The sequence below is a fragment of the Colius striatus genome, chromosome 18, assembly GCF_028858725.1.
Source record: "Colius striatus isolate bColStr4 chromosome 18, bColStr4.1.hap1, whole genome shotgun sequence".
Taxonomy (NCBI): Eukaryota; Metazoa; Chordata; class Aves; order Coliiformes; family Coliidae; genus Colius; species Colius striatus.
In genome coordinates this window covers 10,449,884-10,470,810 of record NC_084776.1, presented here as the reverse complement: position 1 = coordinate 10,470,810, position 20,927 = coordinate 10,449,884, and the positions used below count along the sequence as shown (strand labels likewise).

Here is a 20,927-nt window from a genome sequence, read left to right as displayed (position 1 = left end):
GAGGCAGCATGGAAGAAGCAGAGGAACAGGGTGGGAGAAGCAGCATGGAGGAAGAAAAGAGGAACAGGGTGGGAGAGAGGCAGCATGGAGGAAGCAGAGAGGAACAGGGTGGGAGAGAGGCAGAATCGAGGAAGAAAAGAGGAACAGGGTGGGAGAGGCAGTATGGAAGAAGCAGAGAAGAACAGGGTGGGAGAGGCAGCATGGAGGAAGAAGAGGAACAGGAAGAGGGTGGGAGAGGCAGCATGGAGGAAGCAGAGGAACAGAGTGGGAGAGGCAGCATGGAGGAAGCAGAGAGGAACAGGGTGGGAGAGGCAGCATGGAGGAAGAAGAGGAACAGGGTGTGAGAGAGGCAGAATGGAGGAAGCAGAGAGGAACAGGGTGGGAGAGGCAGCATGGAGGAAGAAGAGGAACAGGGTGGGAGAGGCAGAATGGAGGAAGCAAAGAGGAACAGGGTGGGAGAGGCAGCATGGAGGAAGAAGAGAGGAACAGGGTGGGAGAGGCAGCATGGAGGAAGCAGAGGAACAGGGTGGGAGAAGCAGCATGGAGGAAGCAGAGGAACAGGGTGGGAGAGGCAGCATGGAGGAAGCAGAGGAACAGGGTGGGAGAGAGGCAGAATGGAGGAAGCAGAGAGGAACAGGGTGGGAGAGGCAGCATGGAGGAAGCAGAGGGACAGGGTGGGAGAGAGGCAGAATGGAGGAAGCAGAGAGGAACAGGGTGGGAGAGGCAGCATGGAGGAAGAAGAGGAACAGGGTGGGAGAGAGGCAGAATGGAGGAAGCAGAGGGACAGGGTGGGAGAGAGGCAGAATGGAGGAAGCAGAGAGGAACAGGGTGGGAGAGGCAGCATGGAGGAAGAAGAGGAACAGGGTGGGAGAGGCAGCATGGAGGAAGAAGAGGAACAGGGTGGGAGAAGCAGCATGGAGGAAGAAGAGAGGAACAGGGTGGGAAAGAGGCAGTATGGAGGAAGCAGAGAGGAACAGAGTGGGAGAGAGGCAGCATGGAGGAAGAAGAGGAACAGGGTGGGAGAGGCAGCATGGAGGAAGCAGAGAGGAACAGAGTGGGAGAGGCAGCATGGAGGAAGCAGAGGAACAGGGTGGGAGAGGCAGCATGGAGGAAGAAGAGGAACAGGGTGGTAGAGGCAGCATGGAGGAAGCAGAGGAACAGGGTGGGAGAGGCAGCATGGAGGAAGAAGAGGAACAGGGTGGGAGAGGCAGCATGGAGGAAGAAGAGGAACAGGGTGGGAGAGGCAGCATGGAGGAAACAGAGAGGAACAGGGTGGGAGAAGCAGCATGGAGGAAGCAGAGGAACAGGGTGGTAGAGGCAGCATGGAGGAAGCAGAGGAACAGGGTGGGAGAGGCAGCATGGAGGAAGAAGAGAGGAACAAGGTGGGAGAGGCAGCATGGAGGAAGAAGAGAGGAACAAGGTGGGAGAGGCAGCATGGAGGAAGCAGAGGAACACGGTGGCAGAGAGGAAGGAACATGCCTGGAAAGGCTGTTGTTGCCTTCTGAAGTGTGAAGCTGGCCAAGGGCAACACGTGCAAGCAATGGGGTGCTTTGCAGGCCTCGGGCACAGACAGCTGCGTGGGACGTTGGCAGGGAGGACATGAAACGGGTGCTGGGGGTGGAAGGAGCAAAGGGAACACCATAGGGCTGAGGAGGCCCCAACTCACTGGAGAAACACCTCCTTCTTGTTGAGGAACCTGAAGAAGGTGGGCTCGCAGACCAGGCCGTGCTGGCGGCACGTGGCGGTGCAGGAGCGCCCAGGCTCCGCCAGCCAGCCCTGCAGCGCGCCCAGCGGCGGCCAGGCCCCGGCGGCCCGCCCGGCCCCACCGGCCCACACCACGTGAGTGCCGTTGGGAGACAGCGCCAGAGGGCTCCCAGGGCTTTGCATAGCAGGACTCTTGGCCTTGGGAGGCAGAGGAGGAGATGATGTGGTGCAGAAATCCTAGTGGGAGAGAAGATAAAGGGTCGGTGGTGGGAGGGATGGGGAGAGACAGTGGGGATGGGGAAGGGAGGCTGCTGGTGGGACAGGGGAACGCCTGAGCTGCTCAGGTTGAGGTCACCTGCTGGCACAGGTGGCATCTGCTGCAGGAGATGAAGGCACCTGCCACCTCTTCAAAGAGTCTCAAGGGCTGGAAGGGACCTGCAAAGCTCATCCAGTGCAGCCCCCCTGCCAGGGCAGCACCACCCAGAGCAGGGCACACAGGAACTCATCCAGCTGGGTTGGAATGTCTCCAGAGAAGGAGACTCCACAGCCCATCTGGGCAGCCCCTGCCAGTGCTCCCTCACCTCAACAGGGAACAAATTCCTCCTTGTGTTTCTTTGGAACCTCTCATGTTCCAGCTTGTACCCGTTGCCCCTTGTCCCATCATTGGCCATCCCTGAGCACAGCCTGGCTCCAGCCTCCTCACACCCACCCTTTATGGATTTGTAACCATGAATGAGCTCACCCTTTCTCCCAGTTCTGCTTTATTCTCTGCAGCACAAAGACCCTGACCCAGCCCCAGCACCCTCAGCCACCTTCCACCAACCCCTTGGCAACTTGATTCATGACAACTCTCCCCCAGCCTTCATCTCCTGCTGCTCTCTGCCATCAGGCTGCATGGGGCTTGTCCCTTGCTGGGGAGCTGCACTGGATCAGTGGTTGCTTGCCCAGAGGAACAAGAACAGACCCACAGGAGAAGAGAGACAGGCCCCAGGGAGGAAGAACAGGGGATAAGCCCCAACCTGGTGCTGAATGTAGGCGTGGATCCGCTCCAGCATCCCCTCGCAGGTGTACTCGTAAGGCAGGTAAGGGTCCACCTGGGAAGGGGAAGAGCAGAGGGCAGGCAGCAAGGGGGGACAGTTGTGCCTCCCCCCTGAGATCAATGGCCTGGGACAGCAGTGCCCTGGGTTATGGCTCTCCCCACTCACTGAACCCACAGCTCCTGTCCACAGAAGCAAGACAAGGCACAAAGTTCAGACTGGGAAATCTCCACAAGCTATAAAGTGCTAGAGAAAGAGAGTGAGAGATTAAATCGGGTTCAGCCCATGTACTGGTGAAATGAAGACACCCTGTTCCATTTTAGACTCAATTTTAGACTTCATTTTGGGTAAGTTATAAAATAAAATCAGCTTTCATGCAATAGGTGGCTTCCAACAAAAGCAGGAGCTGTTCAGGCCAAAGAAATACTCCACAGGGAATCATTTTAAAAGAGAGGAGTTAGGACTGGTAAAGATGCCAAGCTAACCCAGAGCAGGAGCACCCCACAGTGCCCTGGGCCTGGTCCAGCATCCTCTGTCCCTCTGCTCCTGCTGCCCTGGACCTGGCACAGCTCTCCTGCTCAGAGAGGAAGCCTCAGGCTTGGTTGCCACAGTGCTACCACCCACCAAACTAGCTGGTGAGAAGCCCAGGGCTGGGGCTGGCCAAGCACTACACGGGAAAAGAGGTTGAACAGCCCCAGGTCCTGCAGCCTTTTCTCATAAGAGAGATGTTCTGGTCCCCTCAGCACCTTGGTGGCCCTGCACTGGCCTCTCTCCAGCAATTCCCTGTCTCTCTTGAGCTGGGGAGCCCAGAACTGGACACAGGACTCCAGCTGAGGCCTCACCAGGGCAGTGCAGAGGGGCAGGAGACCTTCCCTCAACCTGCTGCCCACACTCTTCTTAACACACCCCAGAATGCCATTGGCTTTCCTGGCCATGAGGGCACACTGCTGCTCATGGTTAGTTTGTTATCAAACAGGACTCTTTAAGGATCTTCCTGCCCTGGGAAGACAGATTTTACCAGAGGATGCTGGTGCATGGAAGGGGCTGCTCCTGGGGCCTCCCTTTCCCCTCTGCATCTCTGTAGAGCTTCATGCCAAAAGACTGTAAGGAAAACAACCCCAAAGATCCACAAAACACTGTTACTTCTATTTCCAGAGCTCTGCACCTCCAAAACAGCTTTGTCTTTTTGAAGTACTCATCATACCCAAGCTCAAAGGCTCAGTCTGCTGAGATCTCTCCAAGCATCTCCCTGCCACAAATATCCCACCTGAGTTCTCAGCCAGGCTGGAAATCAGGGCTGCTCTGCCTAATTACAGCCCTTTGTGCTAATCAGGGCTGACACAACGACAGGCACTCATCTTGCCTCTGAACTGCTGATGAGCACTCAGCTAACTGGAGCAGAGTCCTCCACAGAGCAAAGCTGCCCATCACAAAGCCTGAGCTGGGCTGAGGGCTGCCTGGCACTGAGTCCAGGGGGACAAACCACCCCTTGCCCAGCATCACCAGTGCTCAGTCTCATCACTGCTTGCACGACCTCAATGCTGGGGAAGCTTTTCCCAGGCCCTATTGACAGCAGGTATGGTGCACATGTAACTGCAAAACAGCCTCTTTCCCTCAAAACAGCACCGTGGTACCTGGGGGGATGCAGCACATCCTTGTACCCACTCCTTGTACTCACAGGTGATGCTCCAGGCACAATCAACACCTGCCCACAGGCTCCCAGGTTCAAAGACATCAGGAGGCTGCAGCCAAAGCCTGCTGCACCTCTAATCCTCCAGCCCCCCCCAGCCCCATATGCCCCTCTCCCTGCCAGGGCTCCCCTCAAGGTTCCCACTTCCCTCTGCTGCTCTCTCCTGCTCTCATTAGGATTCTGCTCATGCACTCAGGACTGATAGAAAATGCCTATTTCAAGAAGATAATTGTTTAATTAAAATCCTGACAGGCTTGGCCTCCTCTTGACAGCCACATCCTTAATGCTGCTCCCTATGCTGGCAGCTCAGGATCTCCCCAGAGCCCTGCAGGGAGGACGGTGCTCTGAGGGGAGGCTGCTGCACCCCACTGCCCCAGGGTGATGCCACGGGAGAGAGATGAGAGAGGGCTTTGCCATCCCTTCTCCCAAGCACAGAGTGGGGGGATACAGGACCAGTGCTCTCCACCAGCCAAACTGGTGCCCCATGGTGATATCACCCTGGCTTTCTAGTCACCAGTTGGAACCCCAGGGCTGAAGAGAGCAGCAAGTCCCTCCTCACTCCAAAGGAAAAGAGAATCCAAACATCATTAAACAAATAGGTTGAAAAAAAGCCCAGTTCTCAGTCAGCAGCTAACAGCAGGCTGGGAACACCTTAACCAGCTATTTTCACTCTGATGTTTAATACTCCATTCTTTCAAGCATAGTCTGAAATGTATCATTTTCCACTATACTCCTGTATGTTTGACTTTAATACAATGAAGCTTTCTCCCTTCACTACACCAGAATATCAGGTCTATTAAATGGCTTGTGCAAGGACCATTTTTGACAATGGAGAAAGCTGAAGGCCAAAAAACAAATGGTGGTGCCTGCAAAACTCCCTCCTCCTCCAGCCTCTGACCATGGCTGATGGCCATAAACCAGCACCAGGACGAACCTCCCAGCATCACCCTTCCCAGGGGGCCACAATTTGTCTCTTGGCCCCATACAATTGTGGAATTTCATCTCTGGGGTAGAGGGGTTTGGTGCTTTCAAACCAGAGCCCTGGCCCAGGCTGCCCAGGGAGGGTTTGGAGGCTCCTTCTTGGAAGGTTTCCAAACCCACCTGGACACGTTCCTGTGCTCCCTGAGTGAGGGGAACCTGCTTGAGCAGGGGCTGGATGAGCTCTGCAGGGCCCTTCCAGCCCCCACTATTCAGGGATTCTATGATTCCATGATTTCAATTTTCAATAGGCCAGGGATGTGAGCCACCAAAGAAACCCCAAAACTGCTCCAAGGGGGATGAATTGCAGGCACAGGACACCAAAAACCCTCCTCAGCTGTTGCAGGGTGAGCTGCAGTGGGTGCCACCTCTGAAAGGATGATAGAGGGCAGCACAAGGGCTTTTCTTGGTGGAGAAAAAACCCCAAGCCACGATTCAGATCTGTCTCCAGAAGGAAGAAGTTTCTTTCAAGCAAATTCAGGTTAGCAAAGGATGCTGGCTACATCTCAGCTGCTTTATTTGCAACAAAAAGAGCAGCCAGCTCTGCCAGCAGACCCAAACACACCATGGGAAGCTCTGCCAGCCTGGCCAGAGCACCCCACCATGTGTTGCAGCTCTGGGTGGCTGCAGGATCCATCAGGACTGCTCATATCACAGCAACCCAGCCAGAGAGCCCTGGGGCTCTGCCTGCCCAGGGGCTGGGGCAGCCACAATATCCCACTGGAACATTGCTGAAGCATCAGCAAATCCCCCAGAGACACCATGCTCTAAAGCTGAGTGAGCTTGTTCCTCAGCTCAACCAGCTCAGAATTACTCCCAGGTTGATGAAATCAGTTCTCAAAGCCCTTGAAGGGTTCCCAACACCCAAGACCCTGGTTCCTGATGCCCAGCACGGTGTGGCTGCCTCCAGGAAAAGCTGATGGCTGAGGCAGAGCAAAGGAGAGATCTCACAGCTTCCCACCACATCCCATAGCCCCAGGAATGTTTTACTGAGTTTTGCCTGGGAGATACAAAGCTAAAGCTGTGGGAGAAGTGATTTTTCAGTCATACAATAACAACAAAAGGAAAGGAAAACCTGTTTCCTGACAGTTTTCAATCACCAACATCTCCACTCATCGAGGAGAGGGGCAATGCCCCATTTCAGGGTCAGCAAATCTGCTCTGGGTGGGTGAAGCAAAGGAAAGGCATCATTTTGTATAACAAGCCTGCCTTTCCTTACACTGCCAGGGTGTTTTCAAACAAAGACAGGCAGATGGGAACACAAAACCATATCATTTCATTCCAGTAACAGTGAAATGAAATGTTTTGAGTGAAGAAAAAAATCAATTGATGGCCATTATTCTGAAATACTTCACAAAGCTGTGAAATATTTGGATAACAGAACTCCCCATTTCACCTGCAGGAGAAAGAGTCAGGAAAACAGTGTCTCCAAGCTCCTGGACCTGACTGAGATCAGCACCATTAAACTGCCTGGCCACCAGTTTCCTGCTGCTCCTTCTGCTAATGCCCTTGTTTGCAATTCCTGCTGTGACAAACAGTGTTTTAAAGACAAGACACCAAGTGATTCCTGAAGCCAAAGCCCATAATAAGGCTTTTAATCCTGTAAGGTAGGTCAATTTTCAGGCTTAATTGTCTTGACAGCATATCTAATAAAGCAGATCTTCCTATTCAAAAGACAAAAAGGGGGAGATAAGGGTGGGGGGAAGGAAGTTGCTGTGAGTTATTCACACACTCCCTGCTCTGCTTCAGGAGGATTTATAGAGTATCTTTAAAAAACACCCAGAGGTGAGTTGTGGGATTAACCCAGCGCACTTCTTACTGGCAAGGAATGATTTCCCTCCAGTGTGACTGTGTGTTTTCAGTGCCAGTGAGATGTCAGCACCTGCTTTTATCCATTTGAGGGAAATCTAAGACTTCAGCCTCCCAGCAGTGGAGGGCAATGACAGCAGTGGGATGCTCAGGGTGGGGGGCCCTGGTCCCACAGGAGCTAGGGAGGATGAGACCAGGTGGTGTCACATTACAATGGCACACAGGGAGCTGCAGCTCAGTGCACCAGCTCTGCTTCCTCTGCCCTCCTCAGCTGTTCAGCAACTGAAGAAATGTTAATTAAGGGAGGGAGGCAGGACGTGTTGTGACTGCACCACAGCTGCATTTACATGAGGAGCGGAGTGGAGATGGGCAAAGCAGGAACCACGCTCCAGGTGAGGGTGGGTCCACACACCAGCTCCTCCTGCCTGGTGCCCATCACTACACCAAATCCTTTCCTAACATCTTATTTTCTTCTTTCTTTTTTTTCAACCAGAACAATCACCCAGGATCTAAATGACCCAGCACACACGCCATCAACACTGTAGCACAGCACGGCTGCTGAGGAGCCAGCAGAGCCCTTCCACCTCCCTCCCACTCCTTAATTCTCCAATCATTTTAATTATTTTAATAGCATGGCAGCACCAGGCTTCACTATTTTCTTTTTCCCTTCCTGGAAAACCTGAAAGTGTGCTTCTCCCCTGAAACAGAGCTGGGCAGCTCTCACCCTCCCTCCCACGGCATTGCTGTTGCTCTGGGGCTGTCTCTCCAGCCAGATGGTGGAGGGTCAAGCACTGACAGCTGGCCCAGCAGCACAGCAGCAGGGATGTGATTATTTTTGATTCAATTTTAATCGAGGCACCAGAATGAATGTGCAAAATAACAACTGTTTCCCAAAGTCAGCTTTGTTTGCTCTTTGCAAACTCGTGAAGCAACGAGCGCGAAGCGAAGAGCTGTGGCAGTGACCCAGGAGAAGGGGCAAGACCTGGGCAGATGCTGTGGTCACATCAGCTAAACCAAGTCCCCAGACTGTCACAGTCACCCACTCTGCAGCCTCTAATGTAGGGAAAAGCAAGGAAGGCACCTCTCTGGCCAGCACCATCTCTGTGCCCCCTAAAATCCCACTCAGCACCATCAACCCTGGACCCCTGCAGCCCGACACAGGTCCACAGCACATTGCTGTCCTCATGAGGGGATGGCTCAGCCTAAGTGAAGTAAATTGTGAGCAAAGTAGAGATCAGCACTTTTCTCCCTTCCAGGAAAATTGACTTTAATAATTTGGACAACTTGAAAGGCTCCTGCCACAGGGCAGGAGGTAAATATTCATGAGGAAGTGTTTCCAGAGCGGGTGCAGCTGCCTTGCCAGGGCTCCCCACATCCCAACCCCCTCCTTCCTTAAATCCCTTCATCCTTCACAGAGGCAACTCCTAGAGCTGTCTCTATTATTTGCTCAATCTGAACGATGAGGATGATCTGTGGAAGGGGGAATGGCAGGCACAGAGGTCGATAGCTCTCAGGGTACTTGCAGAGAGATGCTGTTTATCTTTGTTTCACGTCAGGTCCCAGCACTGCCATGCACCTCCAGCAACCTCAACCTCCTGCTCCCAAACCTCATCTCCCTTATCTCAGCTTCTTCTTACTCTGTCTCTGCCCAGAAGATTCCCAGAGGATCACCTCAAAGAGACAGTTCTGCCTGAGGTAGATGCTGGGTACCAAAGCATGTGCCTCCTGAAGCTGCTTTGCATATGCAAACAAGGGGAAGCAAGGAAGGAAAAGCAATTAACAGTCAAAAGGAAGAGCCAGGCAGCAGCAACCACTGCTGCTACCCATCCCTGCCAACCCAGCAGCAGGGAGATGGCCCCAGCGAGATGGCCCCAGCACCTCCTCTGAGCCATACCTGGGTCCTCACGATGGTTTTGATAGCAGCTTCAAACTCTTCGGAGTTATTGTAGTCCACAGTCCACACATGTGGCTTCCCAATGAAGTCTTCAGCATATGGGTGCTGGGAGGAGACCTAAAAACACAGCAGATGAGCTGGTTTTTGCAGTCCCTGCCAGGAGGGCTGCTGCCTACCACTCTCAGTCGTGTAAGCAGAGAGGGGCAGCAGGCTGAGGCATCCACACCTTGGGTTTTAACTCATGTGCTGAGAAAACGCTTCCAGTGAACTCAGCTGTCCCCTGACATCAGGCTGATGATCACAAACTCCCCCTGGGTTGGGATGCCCCATCCCCATCAATCTTGAAAGCTCCTCTCCACAGCCCTGAATATCTCCACCTCTGTAACAGGGTACAATTTAACCAGGACTTGAGTCATTTGTGGGTCTGGAGTGGCAAAAGCAGAACAAAAAGCAAAGTTCTGGGAAGCCCCCACGTCTCCCAGGTTTGGCAGCTCCAGAAACAAGGCACAGAGAAACTTCATCACCACAAAAGGCCAGGGAAGCCTGGCACTGTCAGAAAGCTGTTCTGGAAGCTGTAATCACTCCAAAGCCATGGGCAGCCCCCCACCTCTCATCAGGATATTTTTGGGAATGTCCTTTTGTCCTCTCAGCCCCTGAGCTGCTTTTTCAGCTCCACACTGCTGTGAGGCAGCCAGAGCCTCACCTCCCCTTGGGAAGGGAAGAGAGAGGATGCTGAGCAGAGGAGGTGTTTGGGGGCACCATGAAGCGTTGCAGAGGAGCCTGAAAACCTGACAGATGAAGGAGGAGAGTAGTGCATGCTCTGTGTTTTATTCTTCAGCTCGCTGTCCTTCACTATATTTTTGCTGGCAGATTGATCATCTCCTTCCCCTCCAGTGTATAAACAGCCTGGAGCATCTGACAACCCCCTTGCCCTCCCTGCTCTGGGCTGAAGCATAACCACAGCACTCACCTGGGATGGGTACTAACACTGGCAGCTAATTGGGGGAGTGCATGGGACAGAGATGGGGGTCTAGGACAGCCCAGTTGCCCCCCACCCTGTGACGGGTGCTGCTGAGCTGGGCTGCAGCTGGGCTGAGCTGCACAGCTCCTAGCAAAGCCCTTCTCAGCAAGAGTGAGCACTGCACTGCATTATCCACTTTATTAATAATAAAAGAGGCAATTTTCTCAACCCTTTAAGTTTTAAAGAGTTCCTGCTTGACTTAGACTGAATTCCCAGTGACAGGCAAGCCTGGGAGAGGTTTCATAGCCCTGAAACACCAGAGAGATGCTGGTGTCCCTGTGGGTGTACCAAAGGATGCAAAGAGGAGCATCAGAGGGAGGTTCTGCTCTGCCCTGGTGAGGCCTCATCTGGAGTCCTGTGTCCAATTCTGGGCTCCCCAGCTCCAGAGGGACAGGGAACTGCTGGAGAGAGGCCAGTGCAGGGACACCAAGATGATCAGGGGACTGGAGCATCTTCCTTCTGAGGAAAGGCTGTGGGACCTGGGGCTGTTCAGTCTGGAGAAGAGGAGACTGAGAGGGGAGCTCATGAATAGTTACAAATATCTAAATGGTGGGTGTCAGGAGGCTGGGGCAGCAGTTTTTTGTATTGTATCCAGTAGTAGGACAAGGGGTGATGGCCATGAGCTGGAACACAACCAGTTCCACTGAAACACAAGGAGAAACTCCTTTGGTGTGAGGTGAGAGAGCCCTGGCCCAGGCTGCCCAGGGAGGACGTGGAGGCTCCTTCTCAGGAGGTTTCCAAACCCACCTGGACACGTTCCTGTGTGATCTTGTCTAGGTGAATCTGCTTTAGCAGGGGGGTTGGACTGGCTGTTTCTAGAGGTTCCTTTCAAGCCCTACCATCTGTGATCCTGTGTTCAGCCCCCTTTAGGAGCAGGGTATGAAACGTGGATGGGCTATGTTTGTGGGCTGCAGAAGCTTCCTGCATCACCTTCTCCATTGCACCCCCAAACCCATGGCAGTGCCCCTTTGCATCCAAGTGCTCCAGATGGAGACAATGCAAAGATGGGAGAGGGAACTCCATAGAATAACAGAATCATTACAGTTGGAAAAGACCTTTAAGGTCATCAAGTCCAACCACTCACTTCACACTGCAGAGCCCATCACCAAACTAACCCATGGCCCTCAGCACCTCAGCTACACATCTTTTAAATAGCTCCAGGGCTAGAGGCTCCCTCACTTCCCTGGGCAGCCTGGCACAGGGGCTGACAACTCTCTCATGGAAATAGTTCTTCCTCAGCTCTAATCTAAAAGACCTCTGCGGCAACTTCAGGCCATTTCCTCTCGTCCTGTCATTGATTGACCTCCACCTCACTCCAAACTCCTGAAAGGAGTTGTAGAGAGTGCTCATGTCTCTCTTCAGCCTCCTCTTCTCCAGATTAAACACCCCCATTCCCTCAGCTGCTCCCCATCACCCTTGTGCTGCAGCCCCTTCCCCAGCTCCATGCCCGGCTCTGGCCACGCTGCACCTGCCTGTACCTGCAATTCTGCACTTGGGAGGAAATCCTGCCAAAAAGCAGCATAGTCTCAGTTTAACAAGGGCTCATCCCCAGGCTGGCCTGCAGCCTGGTGTGAAGGAGCTGGCTGCATCCCTCGTGCCAGCCTCACCTCTCTCGACGTGGGCTTCCCACGGAAGAACTCGTGGTTGAGGGAGCTGTGGGGCGGGTCGAAGCGCGCCTGCAGGAACACGCAGCCGTTGGCGATGGCCTCCAGCGGGGCAGGACCCTCGTAGGGGAACCCAAAGCCAATGAAGAGCTGCAAGGGAAGAAACCCATGTGCTGGTGGGGAGCAAACACAGCCAATCCCATAGGAATGTTTCCCAGATGACCCACCAGCATCCCTCTCTGCTGCTCCAGCCCTGCACAACGAGCCTCTAAGGCAGCAACGTGCAGTTCAACACCCCACAGCTGAAATGTGCTGAAAGTCCTGCTCCAGGGATCACAGCCCTCTTGTGCAAGGCATGGGCTGTTCAGGAGCTGCACTACAGCCAGCACACTGGCTCTGTATGGAGAAATACTGCTGTGCCAAAGCCATTTGGGCCAGTGAATCGACAGCATTTCCCCAGTCAGTGGCTGGCCAGGATGCTTCTGCACACACACTCCTGAGGAGGGAAAAACCCTCAGCCCACTTAGCAATAAATGGATTAACTGTGAAACTGTGGACAGCCTGCAAGGAGAAAGTCATCAGACTCATCCTGATTTGAACTGATGTGCTCTGCTTGGCTCCAGGCTAATTAACCTACTGACAGTGCCCACAAGCCTGGGAGGAGAGCAGATAACCAGCTCTCTCCCACCCCATCTCTCTTCAATTAGGTTTTATCTCTCAAGGCCACTGAGTCCTCGCTGCTGGCTGGTTCATGGGGCCAATGAGCAGGATCTCACCCTCTCACCCACCTTGGCCTTCCTCAGCAGCTGCTGGAACTCGTGCTGTGGCAGCAGCCCGTGGTTCTTCACGAAGGCCGGCACCTCGGGCGGCCTCTGTGTCTCGTAATAAACTGTGCCATGGATCTCCATGTACTTGTTGAGGATGGCCAGGAACTTCTCCTTGCCCTGGGGAGGAAGGTAGAGGTATGAATTGCAGTAGAAGATGGGGCTGAAACCCCCTCCAGTGATAGGGGGAGACTGAACTCCCAAACTGCTGTCCTGGAACACCCACGATGCTTCAGCCCAACCCACAGCAGAGCAAAACCTACTCCCCCCCCTCCATATTCCTCAGAAACACATCCTGGAACACCCCCAGGAGCCCAAATGGCTGTGAGATCTGGCACCCTGACCATCAGCATCTCAAGCCCCTGCCCTCCCTGCCACCTCTGCAGTCAATTTCCACTCTGGAGCTGCTGAATTCAAGGTTTCAGGGGACTCAGAGAGAAGTCTGCAAAGATCAGAGCTTGTTAATGGCCTCTTATTCCAAATAACAAGTCCCCAGGAATTTCTCAGTCAGGTTTAATCCTGTTTTACTACCTGGAAAAATCAAGGGAATCATCAGTTTTCTTCTTTTGGAGGCTTTCCTCCTTTTGCTGTCCAAAGCATCCTTCAATTTTAACAGTTCCTCTATTGCAGATAACTTTTTTGCTTGAAAAAACCACAGAGGGACCATCCTTTGGATGCTGCATTTTCAGCTTGTTCCAGTGCTGCAATAGGCCATGAAAGAGCAGAGGCCAGGAGGGAATAAGGAGGTATAAATGGGGAACTTGAGAAAACTCCATATAGTGCCTTAAAGCCTCTCTGAACACTGTATTTCTGCCCTCAGCCATGTATCCCTGGACTTTTCTAAGGCTAAGAGAACAAGGGCTTTTGGTGGGATGAGGCTGCAGGGTGGAATCCACAGTGCCACTTACACCCAAATCTGTATCATTTTTACATCAAAGAATCCCAGAGTGGTGGGGGGGGGGGGGGGGGGGTGAAGGGCCCTGCAGAGCTCACCCAGCCCAACCCCTGCTAAAGCAGGTTCCCCTCCATCAGGGGCCCAGGAACGTGTCCAGGTGGGTTTGGAAGCCTCCCAAGAAGGAGCCTCCAAACCCTCCCTGGGCAGCCTGGGCCAGGGCTCCCTCACCTCAGCACCAAAGGAGTTTCTCCTGGTGTTTCAGTGGAACTGGTTGTGTTGCAGCTCATGGCCATCACCCCTTGTCCTGCCACTGGACACTAGAGAAAAAAAAAGTGTCCCCCATCCTCCTGACACCCACCCTTTAGGGACTTATAGGTGTTGATGAGATCTCCCCTCAGCCTTTTGCTCTCCAGACTAAACAGCCCCAGGTCCCGCAGCCTTTCCTCAGAAGGAAGATGCTCCAGTCCCCTGATCATCTTGGTGGCCCTGCACTGGCCTCTCTCCAGCAGTTCCCTGTCCCTCTGGAGCTGGGGAGACCAGAACTGGCCACAGGACTCCAGTTGATGCCTCACCAGGGCAGAGCAGAGTGGGAGCAGAACCTCCCTCAACCTGCTGCCCACACTCTCATTAACACACCCCAGGCTGCCATCGGCCACGAGGGCACATTGCTGCTCATGTTATCATGTCATCATGTCTGTTATCAGCCAGATCTCCCAGGTACCTCTCCTGTAGCTGCTCTCCAGCAGGTCTGTGCTGGTGCCTGGGGCTATGTATCAACTCCCTAATGCAAAGGGCTTAGGGAGACAGGAGTGAAACACAGCTTAGAGTCCCTGGGTAGAGCCAGGCAGGATGAGGGTCTGGCACAGCAGATCTCCTCCACTGCTGCCTCTGAGCACCACAAGCCACTTGACTCACAGCAACTGAATTCTGCTCAAAAGGAGCAAATGTGCATGGCACTGAGGGTGGAGGGAACCCTCCATGCTGAGCTTTTAGTTCTCTTCAGTGCCTTCTCAAATTAAGCTAATTAAGCTCAAATGAAACTTCTGCATAAGAAAGATGGCAGGAGGAATGATAGAAATAGAAGACAAGATGCTGCAGTTCCCCTAAAGAGAGATTTGGTGGGTTTCAGTGGTGTTTTGGGGAGCTCCTGAGCTATGTGGATGCTCAGGGTTTGCTGTCTGATGTGGGGGGTGATGGAAATGCCACAAACATCCATGAATAGGAGGAGATGGTGTGGAATAGCTGGATCCTGGCCCACTGCAGGTAACCCTGTGAGAACAGGGCTGGCCTATGGGGAACGTGGGATGGGGAGGGGATGCAGACTCCAGCTGCAGTAACCACATTGACCCTGGAGCACAGAAGGACCCAGCACAGGATGAGGCAAAAGCAACATTGGTGAAAGCTTTTCCCCCATGAGAAGATGGGCAGAGGTAAAGCCCAGCAGCAGCTGGTGTGGTACAGTACCTGCAACTGGAACAGCCCCAGGAAGCACACAAAGAAGGGAAAATAGAAACATATCAAGAGATAGTGAGAATTAGCTCCATTTTTTAAGCCCTGGAAGGAAAAACAGCTGGTAAAGTCTGGTTAAGACTGGGGGTAAGCACACACATCCCCTGGCTGCTTTAGGGGAGGAGTTTGTTGGGGCTTGGGGGTGTTGCTCCCGTGCAGCTGCCCACCCCTCTTCCCCAGGCACAGGTGAGCAGTGGGAAAACACAACTCTCATAAGGTCTTTGACAGCAGAGACAAACCAACCCCATCATAACACAGGAAATCATCTCACAACAATCCCTACAGTTCATCACATCAAATCACTGATATGAAATCCTCAGTCTGAGCAGCCTGTGGGCAGGGAGCATCACCTAAAGCAATGAGCAGGGACCAGGGTCTCACCAGCCTCTGCCCTGTTTGCTTAGAGGTGCTGGACACATCACATCACTGCTGCAGCCTCAGCTTCCCCTCTATGAACAGGACAAGGATGCTGCTCTACAAACTCACTGAGATCTGGGCCTCAAAGGCTTGGAGCAGGAGCCAGAGGCTGCTGCTGCCTCACAGCTCTGCCTACCACTGCCTCAAGGACACCAGGAACACCCACCTTCCAGATGCTGGCCTCCTTCCCATACACCACTGCCATGCTGCTCACTTTGTTGGACTTGATGAATTGTCTCTCTGTCTTGTTGAGCTCCTCTGACACAAAGCCCATGAAGGAGTTGTCAGGAGTGTGAGCTGTGGACACCAAAGGGAGAAGACAGCCAGCTGGGCAGATGTCTTCTGGGACTTCCTCAGGGTTGAGGATGCAGTCCCATTGCAACAAGGAGGCTGAGATGAGTCCAGCTCCAGAGCCTTGCTGGAGCTTGGAGGAAAACCAGCACGAATCTCATCCAAGCAGCTCATAAAAGACAGGCTTTGGAACTCACTGGGCAACTCTTGAAAAAGTAAAGCATTTTTAAGGCTGCCAAATTGGCTTTATCCAGCCAGGAAAAAAGCCACATTCTGAGTCACCCAGTGCCCAATAGGTCACTGGGCTCCTGTCAGACAAACACATCTTCCCATGCCACAGGCAAATCCAAATCACTGAGCTGCCTTTCGAACCCCAGCTGACATAAAACCAGGCTTTGCTTTGCCCTGTGTTTCCCCTCCCAGGAGCTGGGAGCTCATGGCTGTACCCTGTGGCCTAGACTGTGCTGGAGCCTGCAGCCCATCATGGAAGGAGGAGCCAGGGCACTCTCCACAAAGCATTTCCATGGGCCAAGTGCTGGCCAAGAAGCTTCAGGAGCTCATTGTGGGCAGCGAGCGGGCAGAGAGAAGCAGGAGTGGAGCTGAACAGCACTGCCCCTGCATCACCTCTTGAAGGACAGGAGACCTGGGAGCCTCCAAACCCCACCCCCCACCATGCCCCTGACCCCTGCTTACGGAACATGGTCATGAACTGGGTGGGCTGGAGGTTCCAGTAGCCCCAGTTGGTGCGGTAGCCTCGCAGCGTGGCGTATTCCTCGTGGTTATAGGCTGGCTCCGTCCCAAACGTGTCAATGACCCTCACACGGCACCTGCGAGAGGAGACAGGACCCCAGAGCCCTGAGTGGAGCGACTCCCACTGCCACAGACACCCAGGCAGCTCATCCTCTGTCTGCTCCCTGAGCAGAGGGTGCAGGAACAGCACACACAGCCCTTCCCAGCCCATTGCTGCCTCTGCAGTGAGCAATTTCCCCTCACAGGGCTCCCACCTCCCCGATGGTTGAATGACATATCTCCTGAAGGCTTGGTAATGCTTTTCCCAATGTCCTGGGAATGCTGAGGCAGGCATTACTGGCACAAGATGGAGGAGAGAAGAGCAAAACAAGCTGCATGCAAGAGCAAATGCATTTATAATAAAAGCAATAACACTGCTTGTCATTTTTCTCTCTAATAAAATTGTGGGGGATAGGCAGAGAGATGGGAGAAAAACATAATAAATAGCAGGACTATCAGCACTAAATTAAATCACATATTTCCCTGCCTGGTGATGTACCAAGGGATGGTGACATTTGTCTGGATGCCAATGGAGCCAGGGACGAGGCTCCTTGCAAATACAGGAGGCTCCCACTTCCCTCTGTGGAGTGGCCAGCCCTGCCTGCTGGCACCACACTTGGAAGCACACACACACTGCCCCCAGGCACACATTGGGGGTTTTCTTCCCATTTTAGTCTCTTCTTATGAGGTTTTCTCTCAATCACATGAGGTTCTGGAGCAAGCAGATTGCCTTGTGCCATGGCAGCAGGGGACACAGCACAAAACAAAGGTGCAATCAACAGGTCTGACTCCATGGATGCAGGGACAACCCTTTGAGGTCATTAGCATTAGCCTTTGCCTGCTAATTAATGAAATGGAGAGAAAGGAGTGGCTTTGCTTACCTGTACTTCTTAAAGGAGAGCCCCATGTGCTGCTTCATCTGTTGGAGACCATGGTAGTCGGTGTAAATCAGGTCAAAAGGCAAAGGATTGGTCAAGGGGCAGTTTCCCCGTCCTGGAGGCACCCCTAAGTGACTGGAGAGAAGCAGGAGGGATCAGATGGAAGGAGAAGCACATGGTTCTCCCTTCCCCAGTCTTTACTTCCTAGGCCAAAAATTCAAGGTTCTGGGGAGTCTTGGTCCCTCTTCTCTCCATCTGCTCCAGCAGAGCTCTGCTCCCCCCAGATGGATGACAAGGCTTTTGCACAGCTTTCCCAGGCAGGGCTCAGCAGCAGCTCATTAGACACACACACAGTCCCCTGGACCTCCCCTGACAAAGACACCAGCTCTCATTGCAACCATATCAGTGGCAGACATGTAAAGCCACATCTTTCCCCTCCTCCCTGCAAGGCTCCCAGCTTAGCCTACATCTCCCCACTCCCAGCTCCAGATTCATCTCAGCACACACACACATTTCTCCTAGTCCAGTCCTTCCAGGCAGCCATCACACCCCAGAGCACCCTCAGCTTGCCCTTGACTCTGCTGGCACTGCCTGTCCTTGGGCATGTTCATTAATATTTCTCACTTTTTGTCCCATTTATGAAACAGTTCTGCAAAGCTGAGGCAGCTGGACCCTGGGTGTTGCTCATGGAGGCTTCAGCCAGTTCCTCACAGCAGCTGTGCTCAGCCCTTCTTCCCTCCCCCAGCAGATAAAATGCATTATGAAAATCCACTACATCAAGTGCAATCTCTTTATCAAGACCATGGGTTACCTTGCTGCCAGGGTGAGATGTGATTAATCTGGCATGATACAAGGCTGGTACCATGTCTCCTTCCATTTCCAATTACCTCTGTGAACTGATGAATCCCTGTCTCCCAAAGCTGTTCCACTAAGTGTACCAGGGATGTCAGCCTGACAGCCCATCTGCTTGTCTGGACCACGTTTCCTCCTTCTCAGATAAAACCCACTCCGACACCTTCCAGCTTCAGCAGGTTTCTCAAAAACCCTTGTTCCATGTACTTGTGATTTCTGAGTGCCAGTTTGCTCAGAAATACAGATGATTCACCCCTCAGTTTCAATGCTCTTGGCTTCCCCCCCTCCCTTAAAGACAATAATTCTTTATCCTCACCCTCAGTAACCCCACTCACACTCCAAAAAACCCAACAGCAGCATCCTTATGGAAAACCACAATGCTGAGCTGGCCCAGCCAGGCTCTGCCCCACTCTCCCCATGCAGCTGCCCCATTTCATTCTCAGTCCTTCTAGGAGGGCTGAGGAATTTCTGGTTTATTTTGTGAGTCTGAGCTCAGACAGTGTGAAATCTCACCCTCAGCTCCTTGCCTGCCAAGATGTCTGTCTTTGTTTTCTTCCAGGCTCTTCACTTACTCCTAGCACCTATTTGGAGATGGGAATTTATCCCAGCCACACTTCGAAGTATTTTCCCTTAGGAATAAAAGGTCCAGCCAGGTTTGACATTCCCAGGCTTTGAAGCTTTCTCTCTATGTGGCAAAGCTTCCCTCTCTCACTGGTTCTCCTAATTTCTCTGCATTTCCCCTTCTGAACCTGGCAATCCTCTTTCCAGCCCTACTTGGATTTTCCCTGTTGCTCAGCTGAAGCTCAAATGAAGCTCCAGACTCTGAGGAGCATTTCCAGCAGGTCCTCAGCCCTTGCCCAGACCTACAACTAAAGCACAGCATTCCATCTGGGGATTCCATGTCTGCCTGCAGAGGAAAGTGATGACCACCCCAGCCAGGGAGGAGCCAGGCGATGCAGCTAGCAGTATGTTTGCTCTCCAATCTCTCATTAGTCTTCAGCAACATCAGAAGGGGTCCTGTGTAGCCAGTGAAATCAGTTATCCATTAGAGATATGATCATGTGCTCTTGGTCTGCCCCTGGCCATATCTCCCCTTCTTCTTTTGATATGACTTGCAAGTCCTTGAGTGTCGGGCACCAACATCCTTCCTCCAGCCCCATCCCAACCTGAGAGTGATGGAGCATCTCTCCCCAGTCCTCACCATGACCTTGACTTCACAGAGCAAGTCAATGTGGAACCACCTCGCTTGTCAAAGCCAGGAAAACCACCAGCTTTCAGTTTGAAGCGAGAAGCTGCATCTGCAGCCGCTTCATTGCTCCTGTCACAAGGAATAGAAGCATCAGCTCAGGGCAGCCTGGCTGGGGCAGCTGCAGGGGAAACAGGAGGCAGCTTTATCACTTTTATGCACCATTTTACATGACATAGCTGATTGGGAAGATGGCAGGAATGGGAAGGCTCTCACCTCCATCAGTCAGTATGATAAACAGGGCAACAAGGACACCCAGTCCTCAGGAGGAGGCTGCAGGGGAAGGGGAATTCTGAAGCCAGTGAAAATCCCTAGGGTTTCATAGAGATGCAATACTAAACATCACATTTGCTCACACACCTGCTGCTTTTTCTTGGTCATCACCCCATGCTGATTCACACTGACCTGGCACTGCAGTGGAGCAACTCAGCTGATCCATGAGCCTGGTATTTAACTAAACACTCCATCCTCTGCTTGGTACACACCACACAAGCCACTGCATTACAAACCCATCCATGGTTTTAAACAGCCCTAACCAAGCTTGATAAGGGGCTGCAGGAGACACCAATTTGGTGCATCTCATACTGAAGCCTGCCAAATATACTTTGCACTGGTTAAATAGAGCAGGTCTGGCTCTCCCAGCTCCCCTTTGTCACTGTGGTCTGGGTGCTTAGGACTTGCCTCATCCATTTCTACTCCCAGCACCAAGACTGCAAGGCAGGAACAAATCTAAAGGCAGGACTGGTGTCAAGGAAGCAGAGCATCTCTCATTTACCCCTCTTATCCTTTCTAAACAGATTCCAACCACCTATTTTAATATTCCAATTATGCAAACCCAGGCTGCACCTCCAAGGTGGGAGGGGGGTTTGGTTTTTTCCCATTCCTCCTTATTTAAACATTCTTATTCAAGCTTTCATCACTTGCCAGTTAAGTCAACTAATTTTCTACTCAGCCCAATTTCACTCATGGCTGGAGTGAAATTTCCCTGACTTTTCCTTGTGCTCTGTACTATTAATGGTGCTTGAAATTACACAGATATAATTGATGGGCACAAATGCCTCCTCAGCCAGGGCAGGCAAGAGAATTGGTTTGGAAAACCACTTGATGGCAGCTCCTGGAGAAGCTCCCCAACCTCAAATACCATGTCCAGTGCTGGGCCCCTCACTCACTGCCACAGGGACACTGAGGGGCTGCAGCGTGGCCAGAGCCAGGCACAGAGCTGGGGAAGGGGCTGGAGCACAAGGGGCTGGGGAGGGGCTGAGGGAATGGGGGTGTTGAGCCTGGAGAAGAGACATGAGCACTCTCTGCAACTCCCTGACAGGAGGCTGCAGTGAGCTGGGGGTCAATCTCTCCTATGTAATGAATGGCAGGACAAGAGGAAATGGCCTCAAGTTGTCCCAGAGGAGGTTTAGATTGGAGACTGGAGAAGAATTTTTCCCTGGGAGGGTTGTCAGCCCCTGTGCCAGGCTGCCCAGGGAGCTGGGGGAGT

General features: G+C 52.8%; 1 protein-coding gene across 5 annotated transcripts in view; it reads right to left on the bottom strand.

Annotated features, from left to right (window-relative positions):
- The window catches only part of MGAT5B (alpha-1,6-mannosylglycoprotein 6-beta-N-acetylglucosaminyltransferase B), a 67,215-nt gene that overhangs the window by 1,367 nt on the left and 44,921 nt on the right, over positions 1-20,927 (bottom strand). For 2 of the 5 annotated variants that reach the window (XM_062010761.1, XM_062010762.1), the window contains exons 9-16: positions 17,344-17,475; positions 16,367-16,500; positions 15,549-15,679; positions 12,526-12,681; positions 11,741-11,887; positions 9,113-9,229; positions 2,724-2,798; positions 1,667-1,941 (exon numbers count right to left, since the gene is read on the bottom strand). In XM_062010761.1, the coding sequence (XP_061866745.1) occupies positions 1,667-1,941; positions 2,724-2,798; positions 9,113-9,229; positions 11,741-11,887; positions 12,526-12,681; positions 15,549-15,679; positions 16,367-16,500; positions 17,344-17,475 (1,167 nt within the window). The remainder of the gene's footprint in view (positions 1-1,666; positions 1,942-2,723; positions 2,799-9,112; positions 9,230-11,740; positions 11,888-12,525; positions 12,682-15,548; positions 15,680-16,366; positions 16,501-17,343; positions 17,476-20,927) is intronic. The other 3 variants (XM_062010759.1, XM_062010760.1, XM_062010763.1) reach the window with 2 other exon arrangements.